General features: G+C 30.8%; 1 protein-coding gene across 3 annotated transcripts in view; it reads right to left on the bottom strand.

The window, feature by feature from the left end:
• The window catches only part of LOC131662819 (1,4-alpha-glucan-branching enzyme), a 588,019-nt gene that overhangs the window by 401,378 nt on the left and 165,406 nt on the right, over positions 1-21,235 (bottom strand). For 2 of the 3 annotated variants that reach the window (XM_058932779.1, XM_058932770.1), the window contains exon 1: positions 6,185-6,446. The exons of the other annotated variant lie outside the window; for it this stretch is intronic. In XM_058932779.1, coding sequence (XP_058788762.1) covers positions 6,185-6,297 — 113 coding nt within the window. In that variant the 5' untranslated portion in view covers positions 6,298-6,446. Of the gene's footprint in view, positions 1-6,184; positions 6,447-21,235 lie in introns of those variants that run through there. 3 annotated transcript variants of the gene reach the window in all.

Genomic DNA, 21,235 nt, shown 5'->3' with positions numbered 1-21,235 from the left:
TATCTTACATTTTTCTACTATTCAAAAAGAACAACATTGATAGTGGAAATATAGGAACCACTACAATAGACAATGTACAGTATATATAACAGTTGCTTATTAATCGTATCAATTCACTCGTCTAATGTTGATAAGTGATTTTACATCATTCTTTAGTTCATTGCAGGTAAGTATGTGGGATAAAATCTCATAGGTCCGAGAGGTTGATTTGTGTGACGTTTTCTTTTGTACAAGAGGCCATGACCAAAAATTATCTGGTCTAGTTCTCCAAAAATGCTTGTATATAGGCATGACTTCGAATAATTCAATAATCAATAATCAAAAAACGTAATTGATAAACCTATAGTGACTAACTGTGATATAGTTTTATTAACTAAGTATGAAATTTTTACTTTGTTGTTGTTCAGCACATTTCATATACATAACACTTTTGTAACAATAATTTTTTGTATGCCCGTATTCTTGGCAGTTTTCACATTAAGAAATTTCTTTTTTAATGTGAGTGGCTCGAATCTGAATACCGTGTTTTATAGTCGATATACTTTATAAATTTCCTAGCTTTTATAGTTATATTCTATACCAACTGTGAATAGCGGCAATATGATGCGATAACTTATATTATGATAACTTAATACTTTATATTCTTAATTTGTCTATATCAACTGACGGTTGAATACTCCTTAATGTAACTTTGAAACTTTTGTCGTGTATCTTTAATTTAATGCAGTAATAAATGCAAATATTTTTCGGAAGTTGTTGGCTGAATTTTAATTTTGTTTAGTTCTATCATTTTTAAGATATAATTTTCTTCGGCTATTAAGTTCAGTAGATTTTCTAATGGTTTGATATTCGCTATATTGTAAATGAAGATCGGAGTGGATTTGCTTTTCAACTTATTTGCTTCGTTGTTTTCTTCTTCACTATGTTTTTCTTTATTGTATTTATTTTCTATATTTTCTTGAAGTAATTTGTATCTGTTTTTTGTGTTATTTCGGCAGAAATTCGATAATTGTACTTATTATTTTTTGTTTTGGGTTTGGTTTTCTGGGCTGTTTCTTTGTCTTTTGCCGCTTACGATTTTTAAATTTTTGTTGTTTTTATTAAGAGTGGTGTTGTCATCTTCTGACTAAGTGGCAATTTCGGCTGTTGTTTTCTTTTTTTTGGAGTTTATTAAATTAAATTTTGAATTTAACTATCACTTTACTAATTGGCTAATGTCATGGCACCTGAATCCAAACACGATTAACTTTCTTTCGCTTGACTAGTCACACTTGCCAATACTTGACAAACAAAAGACTCTCCTCGTCTACCATCACTTTCACTGTCATCCTGCTGCTGATACTTATTTTTCTTATTGGGACAGTCTCTCTTCCAATGTCCCAATTGATGACACTTATTATGTAGTTTTAAACCTTGCGAATTAAAATTTTGGTTGTTATGAAATTCATCATAGGTGGCACCTCCAGTTTATCCTCTGTTTTTCCTCTTTGTGCTCCTCTACCACGAAAACCGAATAGATTGGTTGCCAAGACACTTTCACTGAAGAGAGCATGTTTATTTATCCTAGATTCTTCGATAACCAGCCTTGACATCAAATTTTCCATCGTTCTGTCACGTCGATACTAAGAGAACGCACGGGACGGGACATGGTAGCTAATCAGGTGTCACGAGAACGCACGTGACAGACTATGGTAACTAATTGGGTATCGGTAATTTAACTTCCTATCAACCAATTGTCAACTTTCCTAGGAAGATTTGTAAATCTATCTAGCGAGATGGATTAGGCTAAGCACGTTCTCCATATTAATTCCGCGAATATTACTCGCCGAATATTAATTTGGCAAAAAGAAAGGGAAGGGGCATGTCAGCCTATGGTATAAAAAAGGCTGGATCAGAATCCGCGAATAGGCAGTAGTAGTTCAGTAATTCTATAGTATAGTACTATTGTATTATTTCTAAGTTTCGCTACACGGTTACTCAAAACCGGGATTGTAATCTGTTAAGCATAATAAACTTGTCTTTTCAAACAACAAATCTTAATCAAGTGCAAACACCTGAGACTCTTTCATAAAATCTCCTCTGAAGCCCGGTCCTAACAAGGTAAGAAACTTAGTTATCCACCTAAACACACCACATATAATAAAAGCGTTATGCCTTTAACCAACCTCGGCTTACCTCCTGACTAAGATTCAACCTTTACCACCGCGACAGTATTTTAAACATTATTGCGTCTAGCCATAACACCTCCTCGTCTAGGCATAACAGTTCTTTCTCCTTCAGCAGTAGATTCTCAAGCCGTAAGGAAGTTATTATAACAGTCTAGAACTTTTGTCTTAAATATTTCATCTGAAATGTTTTCATCAACCATTCTCAATCTGTACTTCAAATGTTCTAATTTAGATATGAATATGTCAATATTATCATCAGGGTTCTTGGTAATAATGAATCATTCATTTTAAAGCATATGATTTGTTGAGTATGATTGTTTTTCATACACGTCACATAGCGCATCCCATATGTCGTTCGATGTTTCACAATGCATAATATGCAGCGTAGGCTGTTTTCCCATTATAGTTGCAATATTATTTCGGCATTCGCATTTAACGGGAGCCATTTTGGAATGTTCTTGGCGTATTCGGTTCTCACTTCTGTGGACGCTACAGATACTGGCGTAACAGATTTTATTTAAGAGCTTTCGACTATCTCATACGTCCTGGCCAACCTCAGGATGACCTTACTTGGAACTTCCACACATTCCGATTGTTTTTATTTTACAATTTCGCAATTCCACTCAATTCGCTATCCATGATTGCAATATTTATTCGATATCCATGATTGCAATATTTATTCTTTTGTTCTTTTAATGATTTTATTTTCACCTTCTCTTACGAGTGATCATAGAGAGGATGCAAATTTACCTTTTGTCCCAATTTTACTTAAATATTGATCAAACGGTCTCTAGGTTCCTAACCTGTTAACTATTATTAGAATTGAATAAATAAACAAGTTAAGATTAACGAGATAAAAGTGGGTTTATTCAAGACAATAAAATAGTAGAGTTGGCATGGTCAGTCATATTAACTAATTTTGCAACTACAAATTATAATTATAATTAAATTATAATTTCACACGCACATACACATTTCACGTTGCTAACGCTATCTAGTACTACATAATAAAACTATATCTTACAAGTGATACCAAAATATAATACTCTAAATACATTAAAATTATTTCTAACAAGAATCAATTGTTTCCTGCGAAATTTCCTTGGCTTGGCATGCGTCGAGACGTGTAATAATCCGCGTTTAAACTTGCTTTTCTCTTTGACTCTCTCACCCGTCGTTATTAAAAAGTACGGCCGCTTTGATGCCTGTATTACTGCGTTGCATAAAACTTTCAGCCAAATCTTTATTGTCTGTGTTATAACTGACAAGTGAAATAATGATCATAATAATAATCATAATAACGTTCTATCATATCAAGATATTTTATCATATTAACGATATGATATATATTTTATAATACCATTATCCATCGAGAGACGAACCTTCTTTAACAGCGATAAATAATCTTTCATTTAGCCAATTTTTACTATATATATAATATATATGAATTGTAATGATATAATTTTTTCCCAACTGTATGAAAATTTTTTAAAAATTATCGATTTGAATGTAATTAAAAATTTTATTCTTTTTTATGCATTGAAAAATATTGAAAAGTGTAAAATAAATTCTTATTGATCACCTGGATATGTTTTAAAAATTATTCAACCAATTTGTGTCTAATCATTTAAATGATATTCAATTGTATATGCTATAGAAAAATATTAAAATTTATTAAATAATATTATATAAGAAGTTATTGGATAACTATTCTTCAAAATTAATTTTTAGATATAAAAAAAATCTAATTGCTAGATGTCAATAAATATAATATTGGAAATTTCATTCATCTATTTAAAACTATTGAACCTTATTTGGATAAATTCAAACTTCTATTTGGATATTCAACTGTATATGCTCTAGAAAAGTATTAAAGTTTATTGAATAGCATTGGACTAAAAGTGATTAGATGGCTAGTATTTGAAATTATATTCAAAATTAGTGAAAATTAGTGAAATCAGTAACATATTTTCAGATTAAATGTTATTATACTTTTAATTTATTGAAAGTAATTGAAGTTTTATTCTCATGTTTATTGAAAATCATTAAATTATTAAGAATGATTCAATTTTATGGAATTCTAATAAATTTAAATTCATAATTTTCAAATGTTATTTTCACATAGAACCTGTGAACATAGATGGTTGTAATTTCAGAATTGGTTTTTTACAAATTTGATTATCTAATACCTGAAATGCATCCACTTCAGTGAAAACATTCTTTTAACATATATTAGTCCCTTAAGTTCGTTTTTATGGAAAAAAATTAAAAGAGAATTTGTAATCTCTATTGTGACTATAAGTGTCTATTCTAAATATTAACAGTTGACTGATTTAATTTTTGTACATAGAAAATAATACATTGTCTTGTGAATACAATCAGAATTTCCATTTATATGCCCTAACAATCGTTGACAGTAACAAAAAAATTAACGTAAAAATTATCTTTAGTTATTTGCAGCTTACTTCACCTTATTTTCAATTTTTACATGAATAATGAAAAAGCTTAAAAAGAATATTTATATACACACTTTCAATATAGTACAGTTTGTTTGTTTGTAGTGTATAAATTTGACAAAAATATGATTATTTCTTACTACCTCACTGTCTATTTTGACAAACCTAAAATGAATCAGATTTTGAATGTTTTTACAAAAATGAAGCCTTGTTTTAAATAAACAGTTATAACGCATTTTCAAATGACATGAAATAAATAATTTGGTTGATTGGAAATTGTCTGGAAATTATCTAAAAATTGTCAAAAACTTAAAAAATAAACCATTCTATTCATGAAATAATTTCATTCCAGAATGAACATGAGAACTTCAATTTAAAGAAGGTACATATTAACATTTATATTTATAGTTCCTGCTAAGTTCTGATGTCTTTGAGCACCTATTTTTAGTTGAACAATTAGGAGTTTTTCATGCTGCTTCAGTAAAGAAATTTTGAACATAAATCGATAAATACAAATTTCATATATTAATAAAATTGAAGTGATCATTGCTTTAGTTTTGAATTGAAAAATAGTGTAATTATTAGGTTACTCATGATTTTTACAAAATATTAAAATTTTTCTCTTATTAGCATTAGAAAAAACAAAAATTTTTTATTTAGAATATTCTAAATGATACTTTTAATATAAATAATATTTAGATTTTCTTTATAAATTATTTAATATGGTTTTTTTAATAATACGTTGAAAATCATCATTCTTGTTGAATCTTCTTATTATCCATGTAGATATTATTATAGATTATAAAAAAATATTATGGCTCTTAAAGGAAAAGATATAAATAATTTATAAAATGATTTGGAATTGTTTTTTTATTATTTAATTATTCAATTTAGTCGACATATCATATTAATATATTATTTAAACAAATAAAATCAAAATAAAAAAGAACATTTTGTTTAAAACCAACTCAATAGTAATAGTATGTATTTAGTTGTTGGTAAAAAAATATTTTTATTTAGAGTACTACATATTAATAAATAAGAAAAATTTTATTTGGTGTGTGCTACCATTATCTTCAGACTCTTTAACCACGTAACTTACAGAATTTTAAATATACTTAAATACAATGAGAAAACTTAATAATAAATATATTACTGGCCGATATTTTTTGAATTAGTATCTTAATACATATTATGTCATTAACATTTTACACCTGAGTATTAGAACATTATTATGGTAGTTAGACAATTTTTAATATTTAATTAAAATTCAAAATGTATAAATTACTAAAAATCAACAACAATTAAAAAAAAACATGAAATTTATTATAATATTTTCCGTTTATAATACAAGTCCATAGTTTTACTTATTCTAAAAGAAACAACTAAAATTTGGATTTGAATGAGCAGTGACTGTATGAAAGTTGATGTACTGATTGCACTTATTTGAGGTTAGTAACTCCAAATTAACTTTCAACAATGAAATGAAATCGTAAACCACTGAATATTTTTTCAAAAATTCTTTGACTTTGTAAGTAACTTCATTTCATAATATTTTACCTTTTCTTAATTTCATTTTTGTAAGGTTTTAAATAAGGATCTCTATCCAATAAACTTTTAAGATTAGGAATTTGAATGTCTGCTGGATCCATACTAGAATACTTTCCACCCATTTCAGGTTATTTAATAATTATAAGTATTTTGTCTAAAATAACAAATCCCCATGAACAGCAAAAAATTAATAACAATTTTCTTCCGTTTATTATAGAAAATGTCACTTGAAGGTGACTCCAAAAACTCAGATTCAATTAATTAATATATTAGCAAAGATTAGGAGGTACCGCATTCTTCAATGCTTTACCAACATTATCCCATGCCACGTTTGAACCGTTGATATGAGTGCCTCGTGGTGGCAAAGTTGTTGAAGCTGAACTGACATCAGCGATAAGCATTCGGTCACCCATCCCAAACTTCTTTTTCTCCTATTCATAACGCATCTAGGTGTGTTGTACACTTGTGGCTGTTTTATTATTATACCGTGTCCGAATTCCGCGTTTTAAATTAGTTTTGTTTAAAAGAAGGAAAATATGAAAATTCTCAATTGTACAATATATAGCTATTGTTTGGTCATCGGCATATTAAATTGATGTTAGCCTGGGGAAGTAGTGATTATATATTTTCAAGTACAATTGATATGTAGTCTAGTAGTAAGAGTAAAAGTCCAAAGAAAGAGGTATTGTAAAAAATATAATTTATATTCTCATACTATTTTTTGAAGAATTGGAAAAAACGTAAACATATCATAAATTGTCTAATCTTAATTAGTTTATTCTTATTTAAGCTCTGTAAATTCATATAGGTCATACGGTAAATTTAGCAAATTATAATTCTTGTTTGAAACATTTTCTTTATTATAGCTAGAACAGCTAACAATAACCCCCTTTTTAATAGAGGTAAATACAGTATTTTTTGTACTGTTTTACTACATGTAATATAGTAAATCAGCTCGAGTGATTTAAATATCGCACTGATAACGAGAAAATACCAAAATTAAATTGACGTGTTTCCAGATTAAAAACAAATATATTTAAGGGGTGTTTCACCCCCTAGAAACCACCCCCGTCAAACTATCAGCAGGTTAATCCACCTAACCTTGGGATCAAAAAAGTTTAGTCGTTTGTTATTTCCTGAAATAATTTAATCCTACGCCTAAGCGAGCTACCTCAACTAACCAACCTGCCTCTAACCCACCAAACCCCCATAAACCACCCTTACCCAACCAAATGTAGGCTAATAGAACTAACTTCGGGAGAATTGAGTTTATCAGTTGCTTTTTCTTAAAATAATTGATTTCTACACCGTACGTGGGGTATCCCATTTTTATTGATAAAATATATATGTAGCTCAAATATAATTTATGACAAATAAAAATATGTTTAATACATTTTATTTTAATAGTATTTATTTTAATAGTAAAACGGCGAGAAATATTTCTTAAAAATAAACACGAGAATAACATGAGATCTAATTATCATTTACAGATCTATACATATATATTTATATTCGTATGTAGATACATAAATATATTTACGTAAGAGCCATCGTACGCGATACTACATATATTTTGATTTTTCATAATAATTTTCATATTTTTCTTTTTTTATTTATTGGTAAATTAAAATGTATCATTCAACGAATTCCTTACAGAAATGATATTCATCGAAAAAGTGTTTGAAACATAATGATCTTTTACATCAACCACACCGTATTATAGCAACATTTTTACATGCTTCTACTTCGCAATGTATATTGCAAGAATCTCCAAAACTAAAATCAACAGGGTTATCTGTTTTAGCTGGTTTATCAGCAATGTAGCTACTTTAATACCAAGCGTATTTAAAAATATGAGGCCTGTAATGGTTCGGTCGGTAGGGCAACGGACTCGCACACGGTAGGCCCGGATTCGATTCCCAGTCCCTGCTCATTGATACAAGCACCACTAAAAAAAGTTTCATGTGCTTTGTTCTCAAACACATTGCAAGCCTTCGTCGCTGATTAGCACTGGTGGAGCATAAATAGAGCGACGTTAAATAAAAAAAAAAAAAAAATTTTTAAATATTTGTATATCTTGGCGAAGAAAGCTGGTTATGGACAAGAGACAGCATTTTTATGATGTTATTATTTTAAGAAAAAGCAACTGATAAACTCAATTCTCCCAAAGTTAGGTCTATTAGCCTACATTTGGTTGGGTAAGGGTGGTTTATGGGGGTTTGGTGGGTTAGAGGCAGGTTGGTTAGTTGAGGTAGCTCGCTCAGGCGTAGGATTAAATTATTTCAGGAAATAACAAACGACTTAACTCGTATTTCCCAGGGTTAGGAGGTTTAGTCCGCATGTGGTTCGGTAAGGGTGGTTTATTAAGGTGGCGGTTAGATAGGTTAGGGGTAGCTGGATAAGAGGTATGTTATACAGCTGGGATAACACGCGTATGGTGTAAAATTTAATTATTTCAAGAAATAACAAACGACTAAACTTGCTTTTCACAGGATTAGGTAGTTTAGCCTGCATGTGGTTCGGTAAGGGTGGTTTATGGGGATTTGGTGGGTTAGAGGCAGGTTGGTTAGTTGAGGTAGCTCGCTCATGCATAGGATTAAATTATTTCAAGAAATAACAAACGACTAAACTTGTTTATCCCAGGGTTTGGTGGATTCCCTATTAAACAAATCCAGCTGGAAATCCAGAATGGATTTCTACATAGCTAGATATCCATGTGGATATACATGGATTCCATGTGGATTTGAGTTGGATTTTCAATATGGATTTCCATCTGACATCCAGGTAGATTTCTGGCCAAATCCAGGTGGATTTCTTGACAAACCCAGGTGGGTTTCTCGACGAATCCAGCCGGTTTCCAGAGTGAATCGAGATGAATTTCTGGCCAAATCCAGGTGGATTTCTCGACGAATCCAGATGGATGACTTGGCAAATCCTTGGGGATTTCTGACCAAATCCAGGTGGATTTCTTGACAAACCCAGGTGGATTTCTCGACGAATCCAGCCGGTTTCCAGAGCGAAACGAGATGAATTTCTGGCCAAATCCAGGTGGATTTCTCGACGAATCCAGATGGATGACTTGACAAATCCTTGGGGATTTCTGACCAAATCCAGGTGGTTTTATTGGTCATTTAGGTGGATTTGTGGGCCAATCCAGGTGGATTTTTAGGTTTATCGAAATGGATTTCACCGGAAATCCAGGTGGATTTCTTAGCCAATCTCGGTGGATATTTAAGTCAATTCCGGTGGATTTTTGAGTCAATCCAGGTAGATATGTTGTCCAGTCCAGGTGGAGTTTATGGAAAATCCTAGAGGATTGAAATGATTTTACGAAAATCTCGGTGATTTTTTTATTGAATTCAGATGGACTTTTTCATGAAATAAAAAGGATTTGATGGTAAATTCTAGTGGATTTTTTGGTCAATTCAGGTAGATTTTTCTTATCATAGTCAGGTTGATTTCATAGAAATTATATAGACTTCTAATTCTTTTAGAATGTAGTCGTTTTAGATACATGGAAACTTAACATAATTTGTTTTTTTATATAGTAATTTGAAATTATAAAAAAAAATAATCTTGAAATAAATATTAGTTTAATGTTGGAAAGTTTCACTTATATACATGAAAACTAAACATAATTCGTTTGTTATATCGTAATTTGAAATTATTATAAAAAACTAATAATAAATAAATATCAGCTTAATTTTGGAAAATGTCTGTTTCATAAAACATTTTAAACTAATATTTTATATTCTAATTAAATATTTAATTTTTTCTTTTGATTCTTAATGCAAGTGTTAATTTCTTCAGTTATGATGGCATTTTTTTTTGCCACAATCTTCTTCGCTTCATCTGATATTACTTTTGAGACTTTGTTCAGATAAGTTTTCAAACACTCTGAAATAAAATAGTGATTAATTAGACAACTTTTCATAATTCACCATTTTATGAAAAAAGGCACGTACTTATAATATTTCATTGAAATGTTTCTGCAAGGTTGCTGAAATATTCCTCAAAACTTCTTTGATAGCTTTCCTGAAATCTTTCGTGCAATTTTTCTGCAAGTTTCTAGCAAGTTTCTAGGTTGCACCGCATTATTTTTAAACGTGAAGAATGATATTTCATTGAAATGTTTCTGCAAGGTTTCTAAAATATTCCCTAAAACTTCCTTGAAAGCTTTCTTGAAATATTTCGTGCAATGTTCCTGCAAGTTTCCAGCAAGGTTGCTGAAATATTCCTTAAAACTTCTTTGATAGCTTTCCTGAAATCTTTCGTGCAATTTTTCTGCAAGTTTCTAGCAAGGTTGCACCGCATTATTTTTAAACGTGAAGAATAATATTTCATTGAAATGTTTTTGCAAGGTTGCTGAAATATTCCTCAAAACTTCTTTGATAGCTTTCCAGAAATCTTTCGTTCAATGTTTCTGCAAGTTTCTAGCAAGGTTGCGCTGCATTATTTTTAAACGTGAAGAATAATATTTCATTGAAATGTTTCTGCAAGGTTTCTGAAATATTTGACGAAATATTTTACTGAATTATTTTAAATAACTTTCCGAAACTTTCCTGCGATATTTTCACAAGTTTTTTTGCAATATTTCATGGAACATTTCCCTGAAATATTTCGTGCTGTGTGGGTCGGGTTGCCTCACTCTTCAAAGAAGCACCTAGTCCATCACAGATGCATTTACCATGAGACGTTGCATAACAGTGCCATTCCGCATCAATTTGAAAATCAGTCTTGTGATGGGCAAGGTGCATCATTTGAGTTCTATTCTTAAAATGTTGCTTGGCACCATTAGATATATAATAAATTTTTGTACTTTTTGGACACAACATTTTAATTATCGGTATCACTTTCTGCTGCATTAAATAAACTGCTGTTGCATCATGGGTTTTGCAATCTGATAGTAAAATCATGTTGTGACCCTGCTATAAAAGTTCCATTGAAAACCATTGAAGAATTTCTGAATGGTTTTCAATCTTCGATCTGAACACTCCAAATGACCATTGAATATGATTCCTCATCCAACAAGAAATGTCAAGATATTAAATACTATTGGTTCCAATAATATAGATTACTATTGATTCCTAATCGAGATTAATCATTATCAATAGAAAAATATACTATTAAAGTAATGGTTTTCAATAGGATTCAATGAAATTTCTCATGTATATTACCCAATCGATTTCAATGGTAAAATTCGTGGTCAAATCGAAGATTTGAAACCATTCGAATGCGATAATCAATTTGATTGAATTGATATCAATGGTTTGTTATTGCAACATTCAAGTCTCGTATCGTTGAATAATTTTCAATAGTTTTGAATACGAAAGTCGTAACAACTCAATAATATCCAGTAGAAAATATCAATCTAATTGAATGGGGATTAATGGTTTGTTATCGCAGAATCAACTTTTTTTCTGACGTTGAATAATTTTCGATAGTTTTTAATGTGAAAATCACATTAATCCAATATTATGCAATAGCAGAAATTAATCCCATTGAATAAGTATGAATGGTTTGTTATTGCATAATTCAGGATTGGTGCATGGTTTACAAAAAGTGTATTTATAAAAGCACTGTATATCACAGTGAAGAATACAATCGAGCGAAGAAAACTGATGATACTGTCGTTAGACTTACTAGTGGACAATACGCTAGAATAACAAAAATTCTCGAACATGACGACGATTCATACATTGTTGTACAAACGTACAACGTATTTCCAGAATATCCATTTGAAGGAGTGACTCATATCCGAAAAATTCAAAGCGAAAACGAGATTGATCTCATCAAACCCATTGGTGAAATAGATTGCAAAATAATTTTGGTAGACGTTAGAAATGCTAGATATTTATGCAAAATGCCCAATTCATTTGAAATCCAATAATAATGTTCATGTCAATTTTTGTAATTTGTTGATGTACATAAAAAACCATTTATTTACAATTGAAAAAAAATCGAATACCCATTAAAAATTATATTCGAATATGTTTTTACTTAAAAACTATTAAAATTGATAAAAGTCTATTCAATCAAATCATATACGGAGTTTTTTCATTCATGACCTATATAAAATTATAATATCCAAAGCATAAGATACGATTCTTCAATTATAGTATCGAACAACTATTCAAATTTATAAAAAATCATTCAATTATGGAAATTTTTTCTTTCATCATCTAATGAAAAATTATAGAATAAAATTATATTTGATAAGTTTGTAGAATGAAGGATTATTCAAAACTATACAAACCACTTCTCAATAGAATACGATTGAGTTTTACTTGCATTTACCAATCATTAGATTTCATTAAAAAATATTCCATTGAAAATATTTGAAATTTTTTTGTTTGCCTTTCATAAGAAATTATAGAATACTATACCTCATTGAATGCGATTGGGTTATTTTTATATTGACCAATAATTAAGATTAAAAAAAAAACTATTAAATGAAATATTGCTAAAGTTACAGTATTGCTTTTGCTCATATTGGCATATATGGAAAACCATTCTATAAAATATCATTGACCAACCGTGTAATTGGATAAAAATTAATATCCATATAATATGATTCAATAAAATATGATTGGCCAATTATTGTATCGAAAAATTATTAAAATTCATAGAAAGATATACAATAAAATATCATTGATTAATTATTTTATTGAACTGTGATTGATATTCATTCAATGCAATTGGATAGATTATCATTGAAACCATTCCTATACAAAGTATTATTCAGAAAGATTGAATTCTATTAAATTTAATGGTAAGTTTTACTATTAGTTATGCTTACCATGAAGTATTATTGAAAATCATTTAGTTTCAATCGTCATCGGAACATTGAACCATTCAGTTCATTGATTACCATTGAATATGAATGATCCCGAATAGGAATGAATGGAACTTTTTTAGCAGGGGATGTTTTAATTCGATATTGGAGCGATAGTAAAATGCAACAATAAAAACCGAACATTGGTCATTGTTATAATGGAAAGCTTGAGCGGCATCCTGAGCCACGTATGCATAATTTTCCGCAAAATCACAGTGTAGCAATATTTCATTTTCTTTTAAATTTTCCCTTTTATCAAATATAAATTTTGTTTGTTCATTTGATATAAAACTATAGGTAATGAGAACTTTGATGCGATCACACAATACTTCTATAAATTCATCTGAGGGAAGACATTCTTGTTTGAGGGTACAGCGATCAGTAGTTTGCCAAGTGCTGAATATAACTTGTTCGATTTTATTTTTTTTCAATAATTCCAAAAGGAAGTCGGAAAGCTTCTCAGTATTAGGACATTTGTTACACTGTAGCAAATGACAATCAGTTGTAGGTTTCTTACACTGAATGAATTTAAAACAATCTTTGTAGTCACATAATTGAAATTCAGAATCCCTGCTCAAAAATTTAAGATTTATAGCATCTAACATTAGTTTAACATTCTGGTGAGTCGCGCATATGCAAACGCTGTGTGTTTCTGATGATCCAGCTAAAACACACCATTTAGGATGCAGCTCTGCGAACTTAGATGATCCAATAAGATATTCTGGATATTTCTCCTTGAACATGAAATGTAAAACTTTAACATCATACAGTAGTAAATGTTTTTGTTTAGAAACTATCACACCATCTATCTTGACCTTGATAACTTCTTTTTTATGCGGCATAATGCGACCGTTTGTGTCATTTTCGTAAAATTCAATAACTTTCGATACAGTTTCTTCATCTATATTTTTTCCCCTTTTGAAAGGTGGTACTGATAATACTCCACCAGAATTTTTCAAATCCTTAGAGATTTTTGCCAGTCTATAAGAACATTTAAATTCTTCCATGATTGTACGAATGCTCCAACAATCAGGAGCTATAGTGAGAATAGACGTACGCATTGGATCATTTTCAGATAAACTTAGGAATTTCTTTTTAAGGCCATTCAAGAGTTCTTCTAACTGTTCTTCTCTAGATTTGCATGCAAGTTCTTCCAAGGAATTATCAAATTTCATGTCCTCTATACTATCATTTTTACTGCAGGATTCGCGTATTCTTTTATTCGGAGGTTCATTCAAGGAGTCATCGAATTCTATGTAATCTCGACTATTACCTTCAAAAGAAAGATCTTTATGAGAGTTATAAATACTTTTTCTGCAAGCGTGACAAATTTTTGATAGTGGATGCAAATTTGGATAGGACTCAAAAATACCTTGCGAAATATTCCGCAAGTTTTTACCCCCCTGACCATCTTTACCCAGTGGGTTACAACATCTCTTAGAATAGAGATTTTGTGACGAATCAGCCATGTTCACAGTTAGGATGCAAATGCGTACTTGTAAAAACAATGGAAATAAAATAAGAAAATTAAAAGAAATGAAACAAGTAGGAAATACACCAATTATTCTGAAAAGGACTGTTGGAAATTGACCACCGATGTTCCGCACAAACCTGGAAAATTATCTTAATAACTATCCTGAGAAAGACCGTTACTGAGTTTCTACCGATGCTGAGTACCACCCAATATATCAGAAAAACGACTATCTTGATAAAGACTGTCGTTTCCGAAAATAAAAGGCGTAGAAAGAACAAGCTAAAATAGACCAACTAATTTAAAAAAAAGTTCTTATAATTAGTAGTAGACTACGTATGAATTTTTGTAAAAGATCTTGGGAAGTTTTTTAATTTTTCAAACAATCCGATAAATCCAAAAAGCAAAAAATCGCTCAAAGGAATTCGAAAAAATTCACACTTGTGTTTTGATGAATTTCAAGCCATTTTGTTCCTTAAATTTTTTTTTCCAAAGTCATTTCCTTCTGAGTAAAAAAATCGCAAAGTTTTTTATTTTTGAAAATTTTCAAAAAATTATAACTTTTTTATTTTTCATTTTAGCGAAAATGGTCTCTGTTACTTTTTTGTAGGAAATGAGCCAGATTTTTATAAAAAAATATGAAATATTAATTTTTTTAACATTTATTACTAAAAATTTGAAAAATAAAATTTTTTGTTTACGAGTTTGTCTCTTGTAGCCGCCATATTGGAGCCGCCATGTTGGATTTTGCAAAGGCGCACACAGCATCAGAAAGTAGATATCCTAAGCTTTAAAATGATTCGTTGCACGATTTTTTTGGTCACATCAAATTTTGGACACAGCAGTGATCCGGTTGACATGGATCGTCCCATATACATTTGTCACTTACCATAGCATTCAATTTTTTGTTTTCTTCTTCTATTCTAGAAATTTCCTTTAGTTCCTTTTCATATCTCACAAGGTTTATTTGTAGCCTTTCATTGGGGAGTCGATATGTTTCAATTCTTTCATTCAATACCTCATTGCTATTTTTCAATATAGTATTATCTGTTTTCAAACTTTCCATTTCACTTTCAAGTTTATAGTCCAGGAAAAAGAGGGATTTGCGGGTATAATTCTTGGGCCAGGCTGATTTTTTGTGAGAAGGTAGTAAAAATGGTATATAGTAAAATGTGACTTATCCGTAGAGTCAAATTTGACCTCGATTTTGTTTATAAGCCATGAAAGGTACGATTTTCGTAAAATTTCACGTTTTTCGTTTATAACTTTTGTCTGGTTGACTTTACAGAAAAAAAGTTAACATCATTTTTGTTCGTCTTTTCAAGACGAACAAAATGATTCCCTGCAAGACAAAAAATATTGACCCAGACCGATGTTATTGTTAAATAACCATTATTTATTGCACATTTAATTAAACCATAACCAGGAACTTTGGTACCTTCCGATTTACTTCAACCATTTGCTCTTGATAAGAGACAATCTGTGCAAAAGATCAAATTTCTGAGTTGAATATTTCTCGAGTTATAGCGTTATAAACAAATTAACTAATTGTCAATCTCAACAAGTCTGACGGTTATCCGTAGTTGCGCTAATTTTTTTATAGGTAGATTTTACCATAAACTATCGAAAGCCTTTATTATTTTTCCAAAAAACATAATTTTGCAACGTAGGGAATTTTTTATCTAAATTTCCTTAGTTGCAAAATAGAATATTAACAACATTTTAATACTTATGCAATATTTTCTGACGCTTATCGATAGAGCCTTGAAAGATCTTTAATTTAAAGCAAGATTCGTCGAAATTCATTAATAAATAAGGAAGCTACGGGCTCCCAAAGTTAACGGCTTATTGTTTAACAAATTATATGTGTAGCGAAAAAAAAAAAATATGTCCGTAAACGGTACACGGAGCAATGTCATTCCGTGAAATATCAAGCTTTCGGTAAAAAGCTACATATGTTTAAATAATTCATAAAACCTCCGCAAGCAACCGAAATTCCAGCGGTTCTCGCTTGGAGAAGGAGTGGGGGGCGATCGATTTCTCATCTAACTACGAAAAAAAAACTCGACGCGCGCCTTCAAAATCGACCGCGCAACTTTCAATGCACTTTTCTCCGGAACTATTTATGATAAACACATCATTTTTTTTTAATTTAGTACTACGCGACGAGAGGAATCGATCTAATTACATATAAATGACGACAAGTAGAAAATATTGCGTTTAATTAGTGTAAAGTTTTTTTTTATTTTATATACAATCATTTTACAATTAAACGACGTATATTATACAACACAGCATAAAAGAATTACATCAATTATTTATCAGCGCTTCTATTACTAATTAACTTAAATTTATTATGCAATTATAAATACAATAGATCTCATCAAATCATTTACTACTAACTACCATCGAAGCTATCTTACTAGTACCTATATTTTATTAAACTTTTTTCTTTTTAACGGGTGGTTCATTGTTATCAAGGGATATTATTTCGCTCTCGTGATACGCTAGACTACGCAGCTCGACCAATCATCGAGCAGCCGCAGGTAAGGTTCGTCAGTCGAAAACATTGTTGCCACTTCTGGCTTAGGTCATAAAATGGAGAAGCGAAAGACGGTTGCAGGCAGGTGTTCAAATTTTGAATGGGACCCGACATCTGCCCTATAAGGACCGACGCTTTAGTCTAGTGCGCATGGCACTAGCAGTTGTGGCGTGGCTCTCGATCTAGCAGCATGCTTGTTTGTGACTGTTCTGTAGTGTTATATTATTAAGAAATGAAAATTTGAAGAATCTGCTTGTAAGTATTAAATCGATTCATCATTTCCAGCGATTTCTAAAGAACTTAATTAATTAACAATGCATTTGTAGAGTATAACTTATTTTATCGTTTTTTTTAGTTTTCTAACTAAAGTACGTTAACCTACAAGTTATACACGTGTTTATCTGATATTTTAACGAAAATTAGAAAATATCAAAGTTTTGAATAGAAAGTGCATATTAATACATGTAACTTTAAAGTGCAATTACAAACTAAATAATTTCATATCACAGCAAAAAACAACGCCTTTCTCAACTATTCTTTCGGAGTTCAAGTGCAGTCTACCAACGGCTTTTTCGAAAATCTTTTTGGAGTTGGAGTGCAATAAATCTTTTTGGAGTTGGAGTGCAGACTATACTACGACGGAAACAATTTGTTTTATAAACAATTTTGCATCAGGTAAGATATCAGATTCAAATAAAAGTAAATTATACATAAAATTCACTAGTCGCACTTAAATTTCAAACTATCGTGGCAAACGTGGTAGTATCTTCAATATATGCAACGCAGCTCACTGCGCCGCAGGGAGCCCATGCCTCTCGGAACCTTGAATTTTTCTACCTGCTCTTCTTGTTCAAATAGATACATCTACCGTTTAATTTTAAGGAAAGGAGCCATATGCTTTCCAGTAAAGCCGTATACTTAGCCCGGGAAAGCAGGTAAGAGACCCGATCAGATTATCCCTCTGTGGATTATACCGGCCTTCCCGTGCTAAGTATAGGACTACACTTGAAAACAATAAAATCACAATCAAAAATATATTTGTTTTGTTTGGAGCAGTCTGAATTAATAGTTATTTTTATAATAATTTTTCAGACGTAGTCTTCGCAACAATTAAACCATGGCTGAGTTATCAGCAACACAAGATCCGTGGGTCGACAACTGCGTTTTGTGTAAAAAATCTTTGCAGAGTACTCCAATCAGCACTGTTAAACGCGCAGGTATTCAAAATTTAATCAAGTCGAGCAAGCGAAGAGGAGATAACGACGTTGCAGAGATTCTTAACAATAGAGAGAGCATTGTAGTTTATACTAGCTGCGCTAAATCATACAATTCTAAGCAAAATATAAAGTACAGTGCACATCGTAATATAAAATTAGAATCAAGCGTTCCGACACGTAGCATCAACGTCGAATTTGACTTCAAAAATAATGGTTTTTTTTTGTGGTGAAATTTTAAATCCAAAAGATTTCGCGGCTATTACTATATCGCGCGTTACTACTACAGAATATAGATCGTCTTTGCTAAATAAGTATGCGAATTTAGAAAAAGCGCGAGATTTTATTGATCGAATATCGCTGGTTCCATGTCTTCTTGAAGCTGAAGCAGGCTATCATAAAAAATGTAAGAAACATCCACCGTTCGAGTCTAGGCGTGCAAGTGTCGAATGTGATGTACCGAAGCTAAAGATTTTTGACAATATTATTGATTATATTATGAACAAACCCGATGAAGCTCAGTTTTGCCTTAGCGATATTTTAAAAAATGAAGTTGTGGACGAAATGCCAAATTTAAAGGCTTTAAGATATAAATTAATGACAACATTGCAATCTGATTTTATAATTCAAGTTTGGAAAGACGATATAATCATATCCCGTATATCTTTAGCAAAAGTTTTATTAGCACAAAATTTCAAAGATTCACAAATAAGCAATACAGAAAAAGAACGCTTAAAAAAAATTGACGATTCCGCGTCCATTTGTATAAAAGATATTCAAAGTCGAGACTATGATATGACACATTATCCACCGCAAGATCAATTTCTAAAAGATAGTGATAAGTTAGTTCCGGAATCTTTACGGAGGCATTTATTTAACATCATAGCCAAACATAAAGCAAAGCCAGCTGATTGGAATGAAGTCATAAATTCGATTGCTCACTCAATAATCGCAGCAGCGAAACCTGCGTCTTTCGTTTCCCCAGTACTTGTTAACATAGCTACTGTTGATCCAGCCATGGATGATTATGATATGGAAGTGGATTCTGATAGCGAGAGCGAAATAATATCCCTTGATAACAATGAACCACCCGTTAAAAAGAAAAAAGTTTAATAAAATATAGGTACTAGTAAGATAGCTTCGATGGTAGTTAGTAGTAAATGATTTGATGAGATCTATTGTATTTATAATTGCATAATAAATTTAAGTTAATTAGTAATAGAAGCGCTGATAAATAATTGATGTAATTCTTTTATGCTGTGTTGTATAATATACGTCGTTTAATTGTAAAATGATTGTATATAAAATAAAAAAAAACTTTACACTAATTAAACGCAATATTTTCTACTTGTCGTCATTTATATGTAATTAGATCGATTCCTCTCGTCGCGTAGTACTAAATTAAAAAAAAATGATGTGTTTATCATAAATAGTTCCGGAGAAAAGTGCATTGAAAGTTGCGCGGTCGATTTTGAAGGCGCGCGTCGAGTTTTTTTTTCGTAGTTAGATGAGAAATCGATCGCCCCCCACTCCTTCTCCAAGCGAGAACCGCTGGAATTTCGGTTGCTTGCGGAGGTTTTATGAATTATTTAAACATATGTAGCTTTTTACCGAAAGCTTGATATTTCACGGAATGACATTGCTCCGTGTACCGTTTACGGACATATTTTTTTTTTTTCGCTACACATATAATTTGTTAAACAATAAGCCGTTAACTTTGGGAGCCCGTAGCTTCCTTATTTATTAATGAATTTCGACGAATCTTGCTTTAAATTAAAGATCTTTCAAGGCTCTATCGATAAGCGTCAGAAAATATTGCATAAGTATTAAAATGTTGTTAATATTCTATTTTGCAACTAAGGAAATTTAGATAAAAAATTCCCTACGTTGCAAAATTATGTTTTTTGGAAAAATAATAAAGGCTTTCGATAGTTTATGGTAAAATCTACCTATAAAAAAATTAGCGCAACTACGGATAACCGTCAGACTTGTTGAGATTGACAATTAGTTAATTTGTTTATAACGCTATAACTCGAGAAATATTCAACTCAGAAATTTGATCTTTTGCACAGATTGTCTCTTATCAAGAGCAAATGGTTGAAGTAAATCGGAAGGTACCAAAGTTCCTGGTTATGGTTTAATTAAATGTGCAATAAATAATGGTTATTTAACAATAACATCGGTCTGGGTCAATATTTTTTGTCTTGCAGGGAATCATTTTGTTCGTCTTGAAAAGACGAACAAAAATGATGTTAACTTTTTTTCTGTAAAGTCAACCAGACAAAAGTTATAAACGAAAAACGTGAAATTTTACGAAAATCGTACCTTTCATGGCTTATAAACAAAATCGAGGTCAAATTTGACTCTACGGATAAGTCACATTTTACTATATACCATTTTTACTACCTTCTCACAAAAAATCAGCCTGGCCCAAGAATTATACCTCAAATGGCTATTTTTGGGCTAGATTTCCTGGACTAAATGATATCTCCGACTGACTCGGCTGTGGAGTATGTTATTCTACTTCAAAAATAAGCCGACACGTATTTTTTTTTTTTTTCGATTAGACCTCTACATCATTTTTTACAAGTATTTTAAAAAAGTGGTTAAAAAATAAATTTTCTAAAAATCAAATATTAAAATTTAAAAAAATGCTCTATATTTTCTAATTTTTTTACTTAATATGTTATTTATAGCTTATTTTACTATATTTCTTATACTCTTTCGAATGCGCCATGCAGAATAAAAAAATATTGAAAATTGGCGGGAAAAACTCAATTTTTCGAAAAAATTTCAAACTCAATTTTCTCAAAAAAGCCATCGTTTTTTTTTTCAAATTTTTATGATAGATTAAGCATTACAAGACCTTTAAATTGGTATAAGAGTGATCGCGTACTCTTACGTTTTAGTGATAAAATATCGATTTTTCGTTTTTTTTTTTTGCCCAAAACATTGATAATTATAGTTTTAACATGTGAAACGTGTTTATATATATATA

The sequence above is a fragment of the Phymastichus coffea genome, unplaced genomic scaffold, assembly GCF_024137745.1.
Source record: "Phymastichus coffea isolate CEN01 unplaced genomic scaffold, Cenicafe_Pcof_1.1 PCOF00001, whole genome shotgun sequence".
Classification (NCBI taxonomy): Eukaryota; Metazoa; Arthropoda; class Insecta; order Hymenoptera; family Eulophidae; genus Phymastichus; species Phymastichus coffea.
Note: the sequence above shows the minus strand (reverse complement) of the source record. Positions and strands in the feature narration are given on the sequence as shown.